This window comes from Harpia harpyja, chromosome 4 (assembly GCF_026419915.1).
Source record: "Harpia harpyja isolate bHarHar1 chromosome 4, bHarHar1 primary haplotype, whole genome shotgun sequence".
Taxonomy (NCBI): domain Eukaryota; kingdom Metazoa; phylum Chordata; class Aves; order Accipitriformes; family Accipitridae; genus Harpia; species Harpia harpyja.
The window spans coordinates 83868072-83891521 of NC_068943.1; the positions used below are offsets into that span (position 1 = coordinate 83868072).

A 23450-nucleotide genomic window follows, 5' to 3' on the forward strand; every position below is an offset into this window, starting at 1 on the left:
GAGGGGTGGGCCCGGCCGCCCCGGCACCCACCCCGCCCAGCCCCCGTTCCGAGTCTCTCCTAAAAGATCATTTTGAACGTTTAAACGTTTTCCCGTGGTTTATTAAAGCGCCCGGTTCAGCCGTGGCCGAACGTCGCTGGAATCGAGGTTTAGTGCCACCGCCCCCCCCCCCTCCCCCTCCCCGGGGGAGGGGGATCGCCGCCCGGCCGTGGTGCAGGGCCAAGGCCCGGCTCCCTGCCCCGTTACCGGCAGCCTCAACCGCTGGGGACCACCGTTGCGTGAGCCGAGGGGAGGTGAGCCCTCCCGAGGCCTCCGGTGCCCCGGAGGAGGAGAGCGGTCCGTTACCGGGACTTTTAAATTCCCGCTTTGCCAAATTCCCCGAGCTTTTACCCACCTCCCTCCCCAGGACAACCGGACCTTGCATCCCCGGTTTCTCCTCACCCCCGCAACCGGAGCGCCGGTACGGAAAGGCGGTACCGGGGCTGGGGCGGGGGGGGGGGGGGGGGGACAACGAACGACACCCCCACACCGAACTACAAGTCCCAGCAGCGCGGCCGGGGCCGCCCAGGGGAGGTATCCCGGGGATGGGGGCGGGGGGGGGCTCCGCCTTTTCCTGGTCCTCCACCTCCTTCTCGCAGCCCCGGAGGTTTGCAGCAGTGCTTTTCGGTGAGTGAGGCGGGGGGCGGTGGTGATGGGGTCCCGTATACCCCCCCCCCCTACCGGGGCCGTATGGGGGGGGCCGGGGCTGCCCCGCAGCGAAGCGGCGGCGACACTTTCACTTTCGTTTTTTGATGGCGGAGCCCGGGGTGCCCGGCCTGGGGGGGGGGGGGGGGGGGGACAGGGACAGCCCGGTCCGTTCCCCGCCCTCCGCCGGGACCCCACGTACGGGGATGCTAAGGGGGACCCCCCGTGGCACACGCTGCCGGCGGCGAGGGGGGGCTGCCCGGTTCATCCGGTGTCCAACGGCGGCTGGAAGTTGGTCTCGCTTGGGAAGGGGGAATTCCTGTTTTTCTACATCATGGGGACGCTGCAGGTTAATGCAAGAAGAAAACAGCAACGGCAAAAGAAAAGGAAAAAAAACAGAGAGTCCCCAGAGAGAGCCTGGGCCGTGAACACCGGAGGAAGCGTTATTTATTCCACTCTGCTCCCTGTGAGCTGCAATCATCCCTCGTTAGCTCAGCCCCGGGCTGGGACTGCCCCGTTAGCATTAACAACCCGAAGGTGTGGCTGTCCCCGTCCCTGTCCCCTAGGGCGGCAGCAGCCTGGCAGGGCCCCTCCTGATGACTTAAGAGCTGTTGGCGCAACAAAAATATGAACGTTAATAAAATGTCCTCGCCCCTCTACTTCCTGTTGTCTTTTCCTGGACGTGAACTGCGGACTCTGCTATCAGCACAACTTGGCACTGCCTCTGCATTTGTTTTCCTTCAAGATCACATGTATTTTCACCAAAGCCAACGTTTTGGGGTTTTTTTTTTCAGCAGAATGCATTGTTTTGCTGCATCCAGACACTGACTCTTCATTTTCTTTGCAAGTTAATTTTAACCCTTGTGGCAGCAAGGGCTCATGTCCTGTCCCAAAGCGATGCAATAATATGATTAACGTGCTGTCCTTAGATTTATTTTCCTTTTTTTTTTTTTTTTTCTGTCTGGTGGCTGTCAAGTGGTCCCTGGTGTTCAGGAACTGCAAATCATAAGGCACATCAGGGTAGGAGAGTTTGATGTCAGCCAGATAAAGACTGAGGCTTAGGTGAGTCGCATGCCATTTCCTACACTTTACTGAGATAACTAAAAGTGAAACCGCAACCCCGGATGTCCTGGAGGATTGCACCACATCCATTTCTAGGGTCTGATCTGCCTTCCGCTCCCAGCAGGATGAATTCTGAATCCTCCCAAGGCAGCCTGTGTCAGTGCAGTTATTGCTGCTCTTTCCAGCTGTGGATGCCTTTTCCTTTGCGAGCACAGCCCCACAATCCCCATCTAAACTTCTGCCTGATTTTCAGGCTATTCTTTGGCACAGAATACAGACAATCTCCTGGGTGACACCAAAAAAATAAAGCAGGGTTCCAGAGAGTTCATTTCCATGTGAAACTTCTGGATTGGAGATGACCTGAAACGCTCCAGTGGGATGGTTGTTCACGATGAACTTTCCCTCTGTTCTGAGGTCAATCCTCGCTCGCTGCTGCTGTCACTAAGATCAGCTGAGAAGGTTTTGCTTTGGATTCCTGGAATTGAATTGTCCGGGACCGGCAGCAGGGTTTTCTCAGCAGTGATCTGCCCCTTGACAGATTGCCAGGGCTGAAGCCTGGCTGCCTGCAAGACGTAGTGGCAAAGAGGGTAATTTAGTGTTCTGTTTCCAGTCCTGCCTAGGCTCCTGGCAGTTTAGATACTGTTTTGATCGATGCACCCGCTACAGATTTATGTTGTGTGATTTGTAGTGTCACAATGCAGTGCAAAGTTTTCTGTATAGATAACTCATGCAAAAGCTTTGATGCTATTTTTTGACCCTGCTGTCATGCAACATATTCATTTCGATACTGAGAATCATCTTGCGGTTTCAGCATAGCAGTCATGAGTAGCAAGGCTATAATAGCCTCATGACACAGGCTTGTGAGACAGAACTACGACGACCTGCCTAGCCAGGATCTCCTCCGTTTGTGCTCTTCCATGGGAGCTGAGCTTAGCAAGGTACCTCTCTTCCCGTGGAGCCAGGAAGTTGAAGACGAAAGACACTGTATTTGGAGGTCAAGTTGTTGCGTTGGATTTGAATGCAGAAAGCAAGGAGGCTGCTGAGTTTGCTTATCACCAGCATGAGTGTGTCTTGTGTGTCTCGCCACAGTCAGCCCGTGAAGGTGGAGTGTGTTAGGGCTGGGAGTGCACGAGTCTTGGAGCTCCTAGCATGATAGATTGTAAGCTGCTGTTTTCATCTTGTGCTACTGTTGGAGCATTTCACTGATGGAGTGAAACCTCTGTTCTTCTCAAGCAATGTGCTAGTCTCCAGATTTCAGAAGAGCTGCACATGGTGGGGATGTGCCTGGAGTGTCAATTCACATTAAAAACTTGATGTGAGGCTGCATGTGGGGACAGCGGCATTCCAGCAGGGTCTTCAAGCATGGGATCCCACCAGCAGGCACGTGTGCTCCTGCTGCTACAAGGCACCACTGCAGATCTGTAGGATAGTCAGCGGGTCTGGTTCCTGGGGTCCCACGCAGGAGAGGGGCTGCCGTGCCACACTGGCAGCCTCAGAGCACCAGGCACCGTGGCTGGGAAGCAGCAGTCAGATGAGAGTCCTACACGTGTCTGCTAAAGAGGTTCTGCAAGCTGCCGCGGATGACAGGAGCAGCCTGGCCATGGTGGCAGGGACACCAATGAGCTCGTGTGCCTTGCTGAGAAACCTTGGTGTGTGCGTAGGGGGTTTTGGACCTCACAGCTACGTCATTCCCAAGCTGTACCTCTTCATACCCTTCATGGACACAACTATGTTGGCAGCATCTGAAGATGAGATAATCCCCTTATTCTTTCCTCTTGTAGACTTCCACAATGGACGAGACCGCAGACGAGCCTCCCACCTCTGCCGTCCTCTTAGACAACTGCCACTTCTCCCAGGTCATCTTTAACGATGTGGAGAAGTTTTATGTTCCCGGAGGAGATGTAACATGTTATTATACCCTCACACAGAACATCATTCCTCGCAGGAAGGACTGGGTGGGCATCTTCCGGGTAAGTGAATGCTGTGAAAACGGATGTGCCAAGTACGAGAAAGCAGCAGCAGGCAGAAACAAACAGCTTGGGCTTTGATAGAACAGGGTTGGGGAATTTTTTTCAGTAATAACCTTGTGTAATAGAACATCTTTATTGTGCCTAGGGACAAAGTGCCAGACCTGTTGTGACTCAAACAGCTTCAAGGCTAATCAAACACTCTGATTATCCTTTTGTGCATAGACCACAACTCTTAGAAGTCAGGATATCAATGCAAAAGTCCTCCCAGTAACTGATCTATGTGGAAATACAGTCCCAATACCATAGGATAAACATGAACTCTGTGATGCCATATAACAATTTTGCTGTTGCAGGTGGGATGGAAAACAACCCGGGAATATTACACATTCATGTGGGCTCCTCTGCCTGATGATGTCCACAGTGACACCGCTGTGCAGCAACAGATCCAGTTCAAAGGTGAGTCGGGAGCTTGCATCGCTTGGGGAATGTATGTGCATGTGCATACACAGGCACACACTCACAGACTCCCATTTTGCTACCACTAATGAGCACTACATTCAGAATTACAGAATATCTGTAGGACCATGCTTTGGGAGACTTATTTCAAATCCCATAATAAATCACAAAATTTTGAACATGTTAAATTCTGCCATCCTGAGTGAGTGATATGGTTTGTGTTCCTATCGCTGGCACAAGGGATTACTAAAGGTGCAGGAGCAATACTGAACTAGGATGTCTCAGTTTTCTGAGGTTCTCACTTTCTGTGCTATGTAGTTAAGAGTCTTGAATAATTAGAAGCTGCATATGATGGGGTTTGTTGTGTTTGTCTGAAGCTTACTACCTACCGAAAGATGATGAATACTACCAGTTCTGCTACATCGACCAGGATGGCGTGGTCCGTGGAGCCAGTGTGCCTTTCCAGTTCAGAGCAGAGACTGAGGATGATATCCTGGTGGTTACCACACAGGTATGTGTCCTCTCTTCCCCTGCTTTTTACTGCTTCTGCTTTTATTGGCATATGGTCAGTGCTAACATGGAGTGATCCAGTAGACTGGATGCCAAGCTAGAACTCAGCAGACTTGGATTCTGTTCTTGGCTTTGCTACTGATCTGTCACACAAATTTGGGCAGCCTTTGTTTCTCTACCTGCCATTTATCACTTGGATTGTGAGCTCTTTGTAACGGGGAGTGACTTAGACATAGTGTTTCAGGGCATTTTGAATATCTTTAAATGAAAATGTCATTTTCATGGAAACAGCCTGCCATTAGATGGGAGTAAGAGCATGCACATGGACAATAATTGCAGAGCTGTGAAGTCAAGCACTCTTATTTTGCAGTGTCTTGTGTGCAGCCCTTTTGTTAATGACTAAACTGCACACATGGTCCTAACCTAACAAACTGGAAAAAGCCTCAAAGCTCTGCCTCTGCTGACTTCTGCGGTCACAGAAGGCATTGAGCATCTCCAAAGATCAGGGGTAGTATGTGCTCAGTATTCAAGAACTGGGTGGATGGTCAGCTTTGGATGCACTGGGGAGAGCGAAGTAGCAGTCTGGTCTGCGCTAGCAGTGAAAGCACGGGGAGGTACACAGTGTTCCCTTTTTGCAGAGCTCATCTTTCTCTGCCCTTCACACTGTGCCATTTGGAATGTAGCTTTTCAGTGCTTCTGTTATGACGAAACAACTTTGTGGCTTGCCAGGGAGAAGTAGAAGAGATTGAACTACAAAACAAAAATTTGCGTAAAGAAAACGAGGAGCTGAAAGCAAGCTGTGCAAGTCTCCAGAAACAAAACATGGATCTGCAGGAAGACCTCAAGAAGACACAGGTAAACAAAAAAGTTAACATATTAAGTCAGAAGCTTTAAGTCTGAAAGATGAAGAGGGACTGAGTCAGGTCTTGTTCCACTGTGTGCTTCCAGGAGAAAATTAAAGAGGTTTCTCCCCACCTTATCTGTTTAATCCTTTACCAAATTGTACCACACCTTTACTGTGATAAGAACAATAATGATGAACAAGAGACATCTTCAGACACAGGAGTCAGGAACTTATGGGGAGTGTTCAAAAATGTTCTATAGGCTGTCCTGAAATCTCATTATCATTATCTTTTCCTCCTTCAGTTTTGCTCGGGACTTAATGTAAATGAAATGGGGTCTGAAAGAGTAGTCAGGATGCAAAGGAGAGAGTTTCCTCCTTCAGATGGGCTGCCTGGAAGTGTTGCATTTGAGGGTTTTTGCAGCTCCAGTGCAGAGCAGGACTATTGCTTTGGTCCTGTTTACCTCTCGTCGACCTCACTGTGATTTTCAGGAGCTGCAGAATAGTTTAGAGTCTCTAAGGAGCAACACAGAGACACTGGAGCTGGAGCTGAATTCCCTGAAAAAGGAAAATAAACGGCTAAAGGAGCTGGATGACTGCAGAGAGGCAGAAGTGCACCAGTAAGTGTATTTACAACATATCTCAAACCAGGATTTCCTGTAAGCACCTTGCCTTTATGGATTAAATTTCCATCGGTGAAAGTATGGTGTGTTTTGATTTGTTCTGAGTAGACTCAAAGAACAAATTCAGAATGTGACCTCTGACAAGGAACGCCTGGAAACCAGACTGAAAACAGCCCTGGATCACATGGACCAGCTGCAGGTAGCAAACATGTAGCTGCCCTCCTTTGCTTTTATGAACTGTCTCTGGTGGAATCAGTTTCCCTCTGACAGAGAACTGAGCTGTCTTGAGCAAGTATGTGGTGTATGAGTTTCTTTTTTGATTATATGAGTTCTTTAAGAAAGTGTCAACCTTTGATATGATTTGACCTCCAGGAAACCTCAAAAAAGCTGTATTCTGGAAGGAAGGGTAGAGGGGGATGTGCTAAGAGAAACTGTAAGGATTTTATTTCCTAAAAACATCCCCTTTACCTGCTCATTAAGTTGGCCAAAATCAGACTGTTGTTTACCTCCTGCTAGCTAAGGATCTGGGCAGAAAACACTTGTGTTTTGAAACACATTCTAAAATTATGTTCAGTACTCGGGTGAAAACAAGACTTCTAGCTGGGAGGTATGTGAAGAGAGAAGGTAGGCTGAAAATAGCTTGATTGTTAGGTCTGGGACATGGGAAACCCAGAACAATGGGCTAACCATCTGGCTATAGAGTCTCTGTTTTTCTCTTTGTTCTCTGACTTTCCAGACTAGAAGTGTCATGTTGAAACTTAGAAAGCTCTTCAGAGAACATAGGAATGAATACTGTGTTCTGACAAATACATCAGCTCCAGTATATCCCCATGTAACTATCCTCAGTTTCTACAAAGGTTTTAATGGAAAAACGTTTACAGAAAAAAAATTTTAAGCAGCTGCGGGTTCTGGAGCTTTGCCTTCTGCAGCAAAAGGTGCCTGTGCTCCTCACTCAGAGCTGTTCGATTTTCACTTTTTGCACACTCTTCCTTCTCCCTAGTCTCAAGTGTTGAATTATGAGAAAGAAGTGGAAAACCTATCTCATATCGACCGTGACAAGGCAGAGCAGCTTGAAAGTTTAAAGGAAGAGAATCGCCAGTTACGCATGACTAGAACTCAACAGGTAAGGCCTTCCCTGAGCATCACGGTGCTTGGGGGAGCCAGGGCAGAGAGGCTGAGGCGTCCTTGGCAGTGAGCAGGTTCAAATATTGCTCAATCTTACGAGAATTTAAGGGAATGCATGACAGAAAGAGAAATGTCCATGGTGGCATGGGTGTCCACATAGATGGTTCTGTGAACACACCATCTGACAGATTCTTATAGTATACATACATTCTTATAGTATACACATATGTTTTAGTTTTGGAAGAAACATCTGTATAACTAGACATTGTAATTCTGATTCTCTGTAGCAGGAAAATTCAGTCTCGATCTCTTTTGAGTCAGCTCAAGGGATAAAGTAAATCGGTGGGAATTCAGGATTCATATTTGGCTAATTGCAAATCGTTGCATCCCAGCAAAATTGTTTCAGGGCTGGACCTTATGGGTAAATAAAACAAGTTACCCTAAATCTGCCCCAACTATATGCTGTTAATTTTACCTCCAGCAGGAAGCTGACTAGTAACTGGTGTGAGGCAGCAACCTTGCTGGTCTTCTCTCTGTTGATGTTTTTGTCTCTTTCTCATCTTTAATATCTCAAATTTGGCATTTTATAATCAATAAAATAGATGCAATATGCTCAGAATGCACCAAAAAAAGCTGTAAACAATACAAAGTTTCTGTTCTGTAGTTTGGTGCTCTGCCCTACATCCTTCTCCAACACCTCTTTGCAGCTCTGCTTGTGAAAAGCTGGGATTTCTGTGCAGAAGGAGCAAAATAAGGAGCTTGAACATTGCAAGGAAAACTTGACGGGGTCGGAGGCCAAACTCTCACTTTGTCTGTCCCACTGTCTGCAGAATGAGCAGGTGCCCAGCATTTCTGGCAGTGCAGCTGGGGAGATGGTCCCAAAAGTGCTGAGCACGGAGCTCTGTTGTATTATATGGAACCAGCTGGTACCTGTGTAGGGGAGCTGAGATTCACTGACGGCACTGTTTTCCACCTTCTTTCGATTTGCAGAACCGTCACAATTTCCCTATGATGTTGCAGATGACTATGTGTATAACAAATTTAAGTTTATGGACAAAAGGCTTGCTTTTCTTAGGTAGCTTCTGCAGACCTTTTAGAAGTAATACACAAACCTCAGCACTGGAAATCACTCCTTGAAGGAATGTGAAGGATATAAAAGAAAAAGGCAGCATGCTGTGGTGTTTCTTTCTACTGAAGAAACCATCATTGGCAATGACTGAGGCTGCCACTTCATCTTTAGCCTGTTGCCCTAAGTGACCTTCTAAAGGTGCTTCTCTCTGTATGTGCTACTCAGGAAGCTTTTGGAGGCTCTACTTTCACTTTGGCATTGAAAATTAGATGCCTAAAATAGATGGTGTGATTACCTCTGCTGTGATACCAAATGTTCAGGATTCTTAGAGTGATACTTTGAGAATGACTGCAGAATCCCTAAGTACTCTAGCTTATCTAATTTACTGATTTAATTCAAGAGTCAGCTACAAGATTAATGCCTAAAGATGTACTGGCTGTCTACCGTCAATGCAAGTCTCACAGCATCAGGAAACCTGGCAGACTTGCATAGCTCTCACCTGCCAGGGTGGATTTTTCAGCTGTATGAGTTCCTTTTCTTCAGCCTCCCTCTTTGTTTGACCTGTCATGTGTTCCCTTCGGAGGTCATGTGTCATCCCTCATGTTGTAATGAAAATGCACAGCATAAGTGAGTGGTGACATGGAGATATCCTAGGTGACAAACTATGAAATGGTAAGACTCCTATTAAAAGTGAAGGGTTATTTATTGGTAATAAATGCAGCATGAGGCACCTAGTATATGACAGCTCCGGTGCTTGGAGCTGTCATCGTTCTATTTGCCAGTTTCCCATGATTTACCAAATAACACTCTTCCTTCATAGCAACAAAACCGTGACTTGATGAAAGAACTTGAGGAGCAGAAGCGTTTGTTTCAGATTCTGCAGGCAAAAAAGAAGGAAGCTGATGAGGAAAATCAGGTGAGAATTTGGCACAACTCCCTCGCTTTTCTCCTGTATTGAATATGACACTAATGTCTCAGTCCAGTGTTCAGTTCCATTAACCCTTCTACCAAACAGATCACTAGGATCTACCAAACGGATCACCTAGATCACTAGGTCTGCAGACACCTACAAATGACTCTGTGCATACACTCGCAGTGTGTTGTTGCTGCCACATCTGTACAGCCTAAGAGGAAGGGTCCAAAAACTTGCACCTTTTCCCCCACCACAGAATAGACTGTTTTACCCATAGTAGCATGGGGATTTTCAAAAACTCCTAATGTTAGCTTAGTTCTGACACCACTGAAATGAATGGACTTACTCATTTAAATGGACATAGCCTTTTTGTCCGGTCTAAGCAATGGCTGCTCAGTTTTGTTCCTTACTCTGCATGACTTCATGATAATCTTTTGTCTTTTAAAGTGTATTACTCTGTTGTGATCATCTTGTCTGCCTTTCCGAGCAAGCCACAGAATAGATCCTTGCCCTTCCTTACCTCACTTTCCCATTTGGTCAAGCAGCTACCTAAAAGAAGTTCAGAGCAATTTTCATTTGATACAAGAGGATCTATGTTAGTGCAAAGTTTGACTTTTCTCTGAAATGGTCTCCTGAGCTTCTGGAAATTCATTCTGCCTTTCTGTCCCTTTGCAGAAACTCAGGAAAGAGAATGACGGACTCCTGAGGCATCTCTCGCAGGCTAGAGAGTTTTCTCCCTTCTCTGTTGTTTCACAAGCTCAAGCTCCAATTCCAGCTCCTGAAGTAGGAGGCCTTCTGTTTGGAAATCCATATTGTGGTGAGATTACTTGGCATTCTGTCTGAAACCACAAATACATGGCAGTTAAAGTCTCAGCAAATTATCCTCCCTCTCAAATTGAATGCTGTAGAAAAGACATTATTAGCAGCACCTCTGTGCAGCTTTGCATGTGTGCAGATGACTTGGCAGCTGCGAAATGCTGCCAGGTGTTAAGAGTTGACTTAAGTGATCAGCTGTCTGTTCATTTTCTGCCAAGAGAGACAACTATTAGCTGGTTTATTCAGCTGTGAGACAGCTAGTTCTGTGGCTTATGTCCAGTTTCTGTAGTCCTAAATACAAACGTTTAGATCCAGAGCCACATCCTCATGTTTCAAGAATTACTAGTTATCAGCACATTACATTGTTAATCATTTTGCTGTGGCTAAATTGACTTCTTTTTCCAGCTACAGGAACAAACCTGGGGGCAGGAGCTGCAGACATAGTAAGTAAAGTGGACACGACTGGACATGAATTAGTGGTTTGAAACAAAAAGCTCCAAGTTCAGTTCTGTAGCCAATTGTCTACTTAACTGGTTGAGTCCCGGTAAGATAGCGGACAACAACATGGAGCCATGTATGCTTAACACATAGAATTAATAAGAGTTATATGTCTTAAGGGAGAGAAAGGAAACTCTGTTGACCTTAATCTTTAAGGAACAGCTCTTGGCAGCACCTAATGTCAGAATGAGCAGCATGCAGCTGCTAAATACCTTATTTCATATTGGAGACATGGACATGTGCGATGTAGGATGGAAAGTTAAGAGTACCTCTCAGAAGCTCTTGACTTTGAAGTGCTATTTAGAGAAGCCTGGAGACATTTGAAAACTTGAGAGTGTTAGAAGTCAGAGAGGCTTATCCAAAAGTGATAATACCTGGCTACTAAACTTTTCTGTTTCTTCTCTTTGAAGATAATTTTTAAACTGACTTTATTTGCATTGCTTTGTACTTCAGCCTTCTATAAGGAAATGCCCCATGTGCGATGAAGTATTTCCTGAAGATATTGAAACAAGTCAATATGAGGCCCATGTGCAGAGCCATCTTCTGGAGTGCCCAGTCTGCAGTGAGACCTTTGAAAAGTCCAATAAGCAGGTGTTTGAGGACCATATCTTTTGTCATGGCCTGGAATAATTCTGAATCCATATCTGCTCTGTAGAATAGGTGGCAGAGGCCGCAGTATAGAATAGACCAAAATCACTGTCTAGGCTTAATTCATGCTAAGATCACCCAGACACGACTGACTATGCCACTAGTACTGTAATTCTGAGCTTTCTGTTCCATGCAGCATATGACCAGCACATAAATCAGGTCAGACATCCACATCCTGAAACTGAATAACCGTCATCAAACTTAAGTCCTCTGTCTTGGATCAAGTATATCTGCTTGTTAAATGAGTTACAAATCCTATAATTAGTAATTTAGTTGAATGTGGTACCAGTTCTTTAGAACAGGATTGGCCACATAACTGTTCATTCAGGTAGGGATCCAAGTGATGGGATGTAGTACAGCAGTTTTCTGTACTTGGCTGATACATCCCTATTATAATGGTTTTGTTCTTTAATATAGCACTGTGATTGCTAACCAAAGACTGGAAACATTGTATAATCTTTCAGGATCACACCTTCAGTCCTGCTCAGCTTCTGGAATGCAGAATGAATTAATAATAAGTAAAAAAGTCTAAATAAAAATACATCTCTTCTTTCACCGTCAGTCATAAAGCAAGTGAAAGATACATATTTATAAGGAGACCAGCTACCTGTTTGCAGATCTGAAGGTCTAGGGCCCTCCTTCCAGCAAAGTAGGCAGCACGGCTTATTCTAGGGTGAGGCACGTGCAGTTTTCTCCATCCGTCTCAGGATGAGGAAAGCCTGAAATTTCTGAAACAGGGAAGGTCAGTATGGCATGGAGCCCATAGAAAAGCAGTAGCTGAGTTGTCTTGGCAGCACAGAGAATAAATGGTCTCAGTCAGAAACTGGGCATCCTCATTTAAAGGAAATTATTAATTCAGATTATTTCTCTTTTATGTTTCTAAACCTTCTTGATTTAACAAGAAGAGCCTGTTCTCAACCCCAAACATTGTGATGATTCAAAACTAAGTGCCTTGGGATATTACAATGCTTTGTGCACAGATTATCCAGTTACTATTTTTATTTCTGCTTCGGCATTTTCAATTTACAATTAACAGCTCTTCTTTCCACGCAAACACAAATGGGGAAAGGTTTATTATCCAGCTGTATTAGTCTGTGTTTCCTGCTGAATATCTGAAGCAATAGAAAATCCTAAGAAGTTTACATAGAGTTTTAAGAATATTTAGAGTAACAAAGACTTCAAAATGTTTTACGGTTTTGATTCTACACAAACTTTTTATCAATCTAGGTTTAAATAGAGTATTTCTGTCCTGAGATGTACTATACTGGTAAGCATTATTTAAAAAACCTGTAAAAGAAAATAACAGCAAACAAAAATAAAAGCTATACGGAGAAAATCTTTGAAAAAGATGGCTATGTCTGTTCATTCTTAAAGAAATAAGTTGGAGGAATTGATGGGGTCTTAAGGGAGCTATTTGCAGGCTTTCAATTACTTGCTGAAGCTTCTAACAAAGTACTTAAAGCACCTCTCTGAATAACTTTTAGCATGCAACATAGTATCCCTACGGGTAGTGAGACTGTTTCTGTTTAACAGAAAGCACCTATTTAACTGGTTGATCCTCAGTGGCTCCTCACAGCATGGGAATGTATCATGAAGGCCAAAGGATAGTATGGGATAATGAGAATGAATCAGGAAACTAAAATGAGCTGTATGGGATCTGTTTGTTTATATCCATTCCCAGTAGCACTGATCTAAAAACCTAGAGCTGGCTGAATTTCTTCTGTGTCATACGAACGTCCAGCATATCAACACCTCTTTTCGCTAGGCTAGGAGAAAAAGCTGAAAACCTCCTCACTCGGGACGATAAAATATTATTTTAAAAATACTTGGTATTGTACATGTTTTGACATTATTGATTACTATCGTATATCTCAACATTCCCGGCATAGCTTTATCCCATTTTTGACAATCGAACATTCCATCAAAATGAGGCTGATTTTTAACTGAACACTTGTTTCCTCAGGAAAAGTCCCATTGTTTTTCAAGAAAATGCTTTCCCCCCCAACCTTTTCCCGTACGTCCTCAGTCTAAATTACATTTTTCTTCCTTTTACTGCTTTGCACCTTGACAGCAGCAGATCAAATGTGGAGAGACACAAAAACAATTTTTACTGGTAGTTCACCCAAATGCCAGTTATCAGACCTCTTTCCTTTCTACACTATTGCTAGTACTGGCTTTAGCAGCTCATATCCTAAACCCAAACCCAGTCACTTGGGGTTAGAGTTCTGTCACGATGCTACCTATGTCCTTGAGCTACGGGTGCCAAGTGTCAGTGCCCCCGAATTGCCTCTCCATCCCTTTTACACGGGTACCTATCATTTTCCACTTGCTCGCTCCTATCATTTCTACAAATCTCGGAGCCTATGTTGAGGTGCCGGCCCTGGGACACAGGCAGCGAGCGGGTGACCGGCAGAGGGGGTCAGACCGCAATAAATCTCGTGAGGATGCTGGCTTTTTGAAGTATTTTAAGGTATGTCATTTTTTTTCTGCAATAATGACACAGATTCAGACTCCCAGCCATATACTTTGGCCTGATACAGGTCATACCTTCCCTATCCTGGGCAGCCAGGGACCAATTTACCCCTAAGCACAAATTACATCATATATTTTCTGACCAAGTTTTCATTTTGCTTGTAATTTACAGCATTATTTATGTTACTGCTGCATTTAGCCTTTGGAATCATAAGAGGTTTCAATCCTATCTCAATTTTATAGTTTAATACAGAAGTACCTCAAATGGCTGATAATTAGATACAGTTATACTTTGGATGAGATCCAGTATTACATTGATATGTGTTGGATAAGGACCTTGAAATAAATTTTCAAAAGGCACAATTTGTACCCGAACTCATGTAGCATCTGAATGGGCATTCATTAGAAATGTATCTAAAAGGAAGAAGTCATACTTTGTGGGCCAAATCTTTGTGAATATGTATCTTTTTAGACCTTTACAGAGCTAATCAGTTTGGTCCAGCTTAGGAACTGGCCTGGTTTGCTTTCCATCAATGATCTCTGCTGGGATGCAGCTTAGCATTTTCTGTCTCTCACCCAGGCAAAACCACTCAGGCTCAGAGAGCTCTTCTCCCTTTGCTTGGTCCTTTTGCTTCTCCCTCATTTTTGCCAGACCCTTTGCCTTTCTTTTCCAAGAAGCTGGTTCTTCCTTGGGCTTTCTCTCCCATTCACACAGAGTATATTTTGAATATATCTGTCCCTGTTCACAGCACATCATTTTCCAATTAACCAGTATGTTTCTGTATGTATAAAATGCAAACCAGATGATAACTTCTCTCAGCTGCAAAGACACGCTGCTAACTATGGTCACAGAGGGCATCACATACTGACTGATGTCAGTTCGTTCCATAGGAAAGACCATTGTTTTGCCTGGGAGAAGTTATTTGTGGCGTAGAAAAAAAGAGACTGTCCACGAGGGAGGCAGTTACAGCTTCCAGATTCCCAAACTATTTCAGCCCTGAAAGTCAGAGTATCTGAAAGGATTCTGAAATAACTGACTGGTGGGTCAGCTTCTTTCAGGATGCAATTCCCAATCGTACAGCCACAGTCCCCTTCCTCACTTGAACAGCCTCTTTCCTCCACCCGTTCTCCTCCTGGTTCCTCTTCATCTATCCATGTCTTCTTTCCTCTTCCTGCAGAACAATTTGGACCTTCAGCATTGTCAATCTCCTCCAAAAACACAGTGCTGAGGTTGGGCGTGTGGACGAGGGGGAGGCAGAGGCATGGAGCAGGGTCCATCTGGCAGTGCTGCCTCTCACCCGGCAGAACGCAGTCTGGGAGCTCTGTTGCTGCTTCTCTTTGCTTCACCTTAATGAGGCTCCCATGGAGAGCAGAGGAAGCTGAAAGGAAATAAAAAGATTCCTGACAAAAGGAATGTAAATAGACGATATGCAGGTGAACAAAGGAGGAAAAGGAAAGCCGTGTACAAGCCAGCAATTGAGTGGTTATAGTCGGTAATCAACTTGTCAGTTTGATTTTAAGACACAGCAGAAGAGATCGATAATTCTTTACAGCAGCTTAATGCACACCTAGGGTTTAAAGTGTTTTGATCAACAAAGTCCTTATTTCAGGGATCACTCCTGTGCTTACTTAGTAAGTGGAGGTGCTTCTGCATTTAGCATGTCAATGATGGGAAGGAGAAGGGAGAAGAGAAGGGAATGGTGGAAAAAAAATATTCTAAAATGACACTTAGACAGACTGCCACACTGGTTTATGTGGGGCACCTCAGAAAAATCTGGGGAAGGAAATGCTCACAGGCTGCTGTGAGACTGAAAAATGAAGATATTACACTTAGGCAGAGGGGGGGTTTGTCACTTCTATTATTTTGTAAGGACACATTGTTTATCTTTGTTCTGCTGCGGAGATCCAGACTGACCTATTCCTGCTTGCACAGGAGTCAATGAGTCCCTTTATCTGTAGTGCACTAGTACAAATAGAGAGTGCTTAGTGGGTATATAACGGCACGAAATCCAAACGCTGCCATTTATCACCCTCTTTGTACTGAATTAAATCACTACGTGAAATGCACTGAAGAATCGAACCTTTATTGTTTTGTTGGTGAAAGGATTGGGTCCCAGAATTACATCAGTTGTTTTCTCTAAACAGCTATTAGCCTCCTCCATTATACTAACAGAACTGGTTTCCATCCTCTGGCTCATTTATTCCAAACCAGCATTATTGAAGTGAATGGGGTCTAGGCCCTGGATATTAGAAGAGCTGTTGGTCTACTCATAAATAACAAGTTGTCAAGGATTTTAATGGAAACCCTTAGAGTGCTGTAAATCTGTGCAGTTCTGCCTGCATCCCCTCCCTCATTTCCATCACAATATCACTCCAGTGGGACTGCAGCTTGCAGCATGTGCCAGGCAGCCTAGATTGGTAGGACATGGGGGAAGGAGGGAAAAAAAAAAATAAAAAAGCTGGAGATGGGGTGGGGGGGATTCAGAACAGTTGGTACTGCGGAAGCATCTGCTGGGTGGCCGGTTTTGGAGTCACCTGGCCTATTCAGCGTGGCGAGGGGAAAGGGTTATTCATCGGGGGGGGGGGGGGCTGGAGAGGGGAATAACAGAACCAGGGATGCTTGTGGAATAAAGACGGATGTACCGCAGTTTACATTTCGCTCCGTTGGTCTGTGAAGCAGTAAATCTCGGCAAGTAGAGGGTTTTGTTAGGTTTTGATCACATTTTAAGTGGTAGAGCTAGTGCAGTGGTACTGCATAGACTGTCTCTTGCTCTTAGGCAAAGAGGACTCTCCTTTTCAAGATGAATTTTTTTAACCTTCCTAGCCAGTCCAAACTACCTTCAGGGAAAATTTGACCCCACGTCCTGATCCAAACAGCAATGTTTCTGTAGTTCACTGGATCTGGCCAGGAACTGGGTTACTACAAAGTATGCCCTTTGACTTAGTCATCGCCCAAATATCTGTAGCTCAGCTGTCTGCTCAGATCACAGCACCCTGCTGCATACAACACTAAAGCCTTCTAGGAAGGAACTTGAGCTCACTCATCCATTCTCCATTGGCTATATGATATTATGGAATATATTATGATTGGCACAGCCATGCTTGTGCCCATCCCACTCACAAAGCAGATGAGGCTGCACAGGGGTCTATTTTAAGAGATCATGCGGACTGTCTGCCTTCTGAGGCACCAGAGCTCATTAAAATTTGTGTGCAAGGTCAGTTTAGGCTTAAATGTAGGCTTGCACCCTGGTTTACCATGCAATATAAATAAAAAATGACATTGGTGACAAAGCTTCTACTAGCTTCAGAGTGCCCAGGGCTTATAGTCTTATATAATTACTAGTCTGGCACTGAGGGTCTAAAATACAGCAAAGCCATCAGCAACACAGATCCTAAATTAATGACCTTAAATATAGCTCCTTTCACATTACAACCTCACACGACAAGCTCCGAAGAAGTAGGCCTTACGAGGCTTATGTTCTAATTAAATATTATCCCTATGTTACAGACAGGGAAACAGTTATGCAGACATGAAGGAATTTGGCCAAAGTCACTCAGAAAATTTGTGGCATAATCCCCCTTTCCCTCGCCAGATTTAACATTCATTTTGAGAAAAGCTGAACAGCACAAGAATTGAGCCAGGATGGAGAAAAAATGGATGGCTGCCAAAAGGGATTGATGCCCTTCAGACTCCAGGGAGTTTTTAACCCTTCCCAATGGTTTTCCCAGCCTGAAAAACCTGGTGGGGTTCATCAGGCTGTACTTCTCCTCTACTGATCCATAAGAGATTCGCCAGTGGGAGCAGCTGCTTTGAGAGTGAGTTGATAACTCAAGCCCTGAGGCACTTACATCTGTACGTCTCGTTCCCTGCCTGCTTCCCTTCCCCAGTAACAGGATGAGACTAGAATATTGCATGTGCTTTTATAATGTCTATTCCTGTGGGGCTTTGGTCATGATTACAGCATCTAAATGCAACCAGAAAAAAATAGGGACAATGAAAAAGACAAAAAAGATGGTCAGCCTGAAGATTCTGAACATTTTTTACACTAAATTTGTTTCTATTTAATAATAAGTTGCAGTTTTGTAAGCCATAGAGTGTAGTTAATTCCTTTTTTGATAACAATTATAATATTTTTGAGAGCAGCTGCTGCACGTTATATAGTACAGCTGAGAGAGCCATATGGATTTTTAATTCCTAAGAGTTATTACTTGGTTGTAGCAGTATGTATGAGCCCACGCTTGCCTTAATGGAGTGATTAGACTTGACAATCCTTCCTTAAAGAGGGCTATTGTTAGGATAGATCTGATCCAAAATGTAGGAAAGTTTTGGAAGAGGGGCTCTTCCTTACATGAAACGAGAAGATCAGTATTTTTTTTAGGCAGCTCAGTGTTTTCTACATCTTCAGGAAGTTCCATCTCTGTTAGTATAAGATAATTTTAATGACCTGTATTCTGTCCTTTCAGGACTATACTTAGAAAGTGTGCCTTGAGGTGTTATTGTTGCTTTACACTGGTGGGTTTTTTAACAAATCAGGCAAAATGGGGACACTTAAACTTTCTTGCAAGCTACCTACTAGAAAGCCCCTCTGCTCTTAAAGGAAGAAATCTTATAAGAATACTCAGAGTTACAATCCTAACACATATTTTGGAAGAGACATAAACTTTGAAAGAGACATTAAATCATATTTCTCCATGAACTTTTATAAGACAACCCCTAAACATGAGATTCTTACACTTTATCCTAAAACATGTGGCCCAACAAGAGACAAAAGATAGACTAGATGCATCGCTGTGGGATCCTGAATGAAAATTTCTTCAGTCCCAGTAAAGGCTCCAATCCTTCTGTTTACAAGCAGCAGAAGAGAAAAATATGCTGCTTTAATGTAGAAGCTATATATACCTATATATCACTTGAATGCATTGTCTTGAGTATGCTACAGATTGCTCAAATAAATCTGAGGAGCTCTCTGGATCTTTAATTCTATAGAAAATGTTGGAAAACTCTTAACCTTATGACACATATCAGGCTTGTAAAATTTAAAATGAATTCTAGTAAATCTGCTGCTGGCTGCCATGGAAATGGAGCAGGTTAGTTTAAAGGAGTCAGTATCACAAAAAGAAAAGGGAATCCAAGCTTTTTTGTGTGTGCCGAACAATTAGCTTAGAACAACCTGCTCCATTTTTAGCCATCTCAGTCTGTTTCCATGGCAGCAGGAACAGAATTCATACAACTGTTGCAAAGTCTGGATGTAAATGGTGCTACCCATTGTGTCAGCAGCACCAACAGACCTCAGAGTCTAACTTCAGTTTCCCAAAGCTGGTAATTTTGTTTTATTATTATTTATTTAGGACGATTTTTGTGCCGTTTTAAAGATTTAAGACAAGGTTGCTCTAGGCTCTGTGCACTACCATCAGCCCAGAGTTAGGTTAGCACGGACAGACCTGGTGCAGACCGATCTGCAAACTTTTGGCTGTCTAAAACCGAGCCCTGAAATCCCACCTAACCTCACACAGGGTCTCACGACAAGGTTTGTTGCCTCACAAATAAATCCTTGATGGGATGGCCATTGCTGCTAGGGGACCAACATTTGGATTCTGTCAAGAACTTCGACACGCTGCGTCACCTGAAGCTGTTGGGGGCCTCGCACCGACTCGCCTCCCTCCCTCTAGCCCCCCAAAATCCCACACCACAGCGGCCCAAAGGCAGAGCCACACGAAGCCTGCCCGCAGAAGGGGAGCTGGGCTCTGAGGTGAGGACAGGTTTCGTACCACAGGATCCCGCCCGTGAGGAGAGGGGACAAATCCTCTCAGGAAAACCCTTCCCTCGCAAATCCCCCCCTCACACAACACCTCCCACAACCCCCCGCGCAGCCTCCGCGCCCCTCGCGAATATTCAAATCACCCCCATCCTCACAGCTGTGATTGGCTGTTGCCGTTCAAACCAAGCCACGCCTCCCTGAAGGAGGCGGGGCCGATAGCGGCCGTTAGGAGGCCGTTAGCGCCGGGGCAGCGCCGGAATGCGCATGGGCAACTCCGGCGCACGCCCGTGACGCCGGCGCATCCTCTTGTTGTCGTAACAACACCTCCCCCCTTGCTGTTTTTACCCAATCAGAGACCCTCCCGGCCGCTTGGCCCAATGGAGCGGCGATATGTTAATAAAGGGGCGGGGAGGAAGGGGTGGGTGGGTGGGTGTTAGGCTGGTCGTTTTGCCCAATCAGGAGGCGGGAAGGGGCGGGGTGCTGCTTCCCCTCAGCCGTCGGGCCTCGGCCCGGTGTTCGTCCCTCAGCGCTTCCCCGGGACGGGTCGGGGGTCGCGCCGCCTGTCAGCCCGTCTCGGCCCTGCCAGTGCCTCCGTGTAGGCCGGGGGGGGGTGGGTGGTGTGAGGGGGAGCGCGGCCCGGTGCCGCGGGATGCGAGTTGCCCTTGCTCCGAGCTCAGCGGTGCCTCCGGGCCTGCTGAGGACGGTTCCGGGGGATGGCGGTCTCTGTAAGGGCCCTCCTGGCAGGCAGTTCCCGCCTGGGGAGTCTCCTGCTGGCGTTGAATGGATGCCAAGTCCCGTGTGAGAAGTGCAGGGATGAAACTTGGCGGGGAGGGCAAAAAAAAGTGCCTCAAAAGTTGGGCTGTAGCCCTAGACGGGTCTTTTGGGTTGAAAAGGCTGCTGCTGGCACGAGGATGGAGCGTTGGGAAAGCGTTTCTGTTATCTCTTGGATGGGGAAGCCAAAATATAATTGTGGTGTAGTCAATTCCTAAAGGACTAGTAAATTTACATTCGTGCCTGGGTCACGGCGTCAACATATCGCTTGAATTGTTAGAAGTCAAAAGCTTTAGTGTCCGTGCGTCTTGTTTTGCACAAAGTTTGGCAGCCTGTCTCAGAATTCCCCCACTGATGCAGTTGACTTCAGACATGTGCTACCAGTCATTAATCAGAGTAGTTCTTTATTGGCCCCAGTGTCCCCTGTTGTTCTAACACTTGCTCTTTGCGAGTATGTACTATCCCTAATGTTTAATCTTTCTAAAGTACTAGCTTGTGTTCGTTATACATATTTCTCTCATAATGACTGAAGTTAGGCAAGAAGTCAAAACTTAATATGTCTGTGAGCTCTTGCCAGTATTTTCTGGATTCGTGCCTTGAGAGAAGAACATGAAGAAGCAGTGTAAATGGCTCTGTTCCCAATCCAAATAAAGCATTATTCAGAGTTGTATTCCAGGAATCTTTGTTTTTCACCACTCGTCGGAAATATCAATGGAACTGTTTGTTCTAGCAGTTATTGCTAGCTAGTATGAAGCTTCTGAAACAGTAAGAAATTGTTGGTTTCTTTGGTACTCGTTTATGATTAATTGCCCAGATTATCATCTAAAGCAGGCAGTTTGTAAATAATACATCCACAGTGAGCAAAAGCAATCCACCTTGATTGATTGCCGAGGTCTAATTGAGCAGCGATTCTCCGTCTCCCTCTGAGTCCAAACAGAGAGTTTGAAATTACAAATCTTCATTCTCTTGAAACTGCTTCTGCTCTGCGATGCAGCGCGTGGAGCTGCTAGCGGGTATGGCTTTTGGGGAGCAAGAGAGAACAAGGAGTGAACAGCACGCTGGACAGATTATACTGTCTCAACAGATCAGTTAATGGAAATGAAAAATAATCACGTGCTTATGAGTGTGAGTTGGTTAGGCTATATGCATATGAGGATCCCTTTATTGGTTTTTTGCAGTCAAAAAGGTGAAGATCAAAATATTTGTTGATGGCTTTCCCCCCCCCCCAGGCTTCTTTCCCCAGAAAATTAGCCACTTCCCTGGGAGGAGTGAGATCTGTAGGAAGTATTTGCTGGCTGCGAACATGAGCAGGGTGGTAAAGCTCTTCCCAAAAGAATTCAACTTCTTTCTCAGTGTCTTCCTGCCGAGTAAGCCCTTCTTAAAGCCTGACTTTCTTGTTGGCACAATTATTTTTTGGCTATCAGACTTAAATTCTATTATTTGCGTGTCAGAAGGGGCTACCTTCCAGCATATTAGAAGCCTCTCCTGAATACTAGGCAAAGATTAATATGCTGGGCTAGAGGAAAGCAAATAGTTTTCTCTGTTTGAAATTAGTGCTGGAAAAGAAATCAGGAAAAGTAAGCTACTGTCACTTAAAACTTTTTTAAGTGCAGAGGACTGAAGGAAAGTAGTCCTGATTCTTTAATCTTACAATATTCTTACAGTCCTGTTTGCTGTTACAGCTAAAGTTACACTTTTGCAAAGTTCTTGCAATAGTTTGAAAACCTAGGCCTAGAAAATCTGTGTTAGAAAGCAGCTTTAATGCAATTCTTTCATAACTTTTGTAGCATCCCTCTGTTTCGTTTCCCTCCTCATAGTTATGACATTTGTAGCCCAATAGCAGATCAAGGAAACACAAGACTTATATCTGTAAACTGGACTCTGGCTGTCAGGGCAGAGGCATCTTCATTACCAAATCTGAGGAGGACATAAAACCTGGACAGGATATGATCTGCCAGCTCTACATCTCAAGGGTAATCCCTCCATTCCATGTTTCAAGATTGCTGCTTTGTCACTGAGCTGGCGTTTTAATACCTGGTTTAGCCTTGCCTTGATGTGGTCAGTCAGCCATAAATAGCATTCACTGGTCATTTTCTTCAGATTCATCACCGTCAAAAGAATTCATCACTGTCAAAAGAAAAATGTCTACTTTGCATGTTATTCTGTAAACTTTGTTCAGAAATTACTTCTAATATTTTGAGAAAGAATCACCTTGACAAGAATTCAGGGCATTCTGGATAGGTGAACAAGGAAAACTTTACCCCTCATCAGTGAATGAGCACTTAAAAGATACTAATTTTTCATGAGTCCCATTAAGCCCTATCATCCTGTTCCAAATAAATGTCTCACCAAAGTGTTTTTGATTGACACTTTTAAGTCATGTCTCTAATGAAGTCTAATATAAAAACTTCTGTAAGCTTCAAGTTGTTTAGAATTCCAATAATTTGAGGAGCAAAACCTTAATTTACTTTGGTTTATTGTTGACCTTTGGACACACTTTATTTTATGGGCTAAATTTGTTTGACTTTGCATTGACCTCATTGTTATATTTTAGGGGATGTTCCAAGGTAAGAATGAAAGTCTGTGAATGTCTGGGAAAAATAATAAGAGGTGGAAGGGAGGACACATGAAGTCTCTGACTTGGAGGAAAATAAAGTAGGAAATCAGATCTTCTTGAGCAGGAGATAGGGTGGACTAACCCACAGGCTCCTTTTCTGCTGTTAATGTTTCATTCCTTCAAACACTCGCTGAGCTGTACAAAGACCAGCTACGACTTTAAATTAAGTGGAGAACCTGTGAACACTTGCTGTAGTGCAGACCCAAGCTCTAGTTTGATCAGTGTTAGGGACATAGGCTCAAGTAAGAGACATTTTCAGTATCTTTCCCAGGTCAGCACCAGGCTAGACTATGGTAGAAGCATACCTGGCAAAGGAGTTCAGTAGGGACAACAGCTAGTCTTGTCACCTTTGCTATAGTGATTAGTAAGTTACCAATGTTGTTCATGTGTTTCAAGCAAGTTTAGAAGCAAATCAGCTTCATGTTCTCCTTCCCAGCCTTTTATTGGTAGATTTAAGTTTGATCTGAGGATTTATGTGCTGGTGACATCCTGTGACCCTCCAAGAATATTTGTCTGTAATGAGGGCCTTACACATTTTGCTACTTCAGCATCCTCTGACCTTTTGCATAATAATTTGGTAAGTAAACAAGCCTATTAGCAGAAGTTAATGACAGCT

The 23450-nt window shown here is 44.6% G+C and overlaps 1 protein-coding gene across 4 annotated transcripts; it reads left to right on the top strand.

Annotated features, from left to right (window-relative positions):
* The first annotated feature begins 572 nt into the window (after positions 1-572).
* On the top strand, positions 573-12562 carry CALCOCO2 (calcium binding and coiled-coil domain 2). 4 transcript variants are annotated; one of them, XM_052785276.1, is made up of 12 exons: positions 573-666; positions 3528-3716; positions 4070-4172; positions 4550-4683; positions 5412-5537; positions 6016-6143; positions 6255-6345; positions 7147-7269; positions 9161-9256; positions 9929-10070; positions 10475-10512; positions 11021-12562. In XM_052785276.1, the coding sequence occupies exons 2-12, from the start codon at positions 3537-3539 to the stop codon at positions 11195-11197; spliced, it is 1338 nt and encodes a 445-aa protein (XP_052641236.1). In that variant the 5' UTR covers positions 573-666; positions 3528-3536; the 3' UTR covers positions 11198-12562. The 4 variants fall into 4 exon arrangements, with proteins under 4 accessions (XP_052641236.1, XP_052641235.1, XP_052641238.1 ...); XM_052785275.1 differs by lacking the exon at positions 573-666 and adding an exon at positions 850-1200; XM_052785278.1 differs by lacking the exon at positions 573-666 and adding an exon at positions 1661-1746.
* Positions 12563-23450: the final 10888 nt, after the last annotated feature.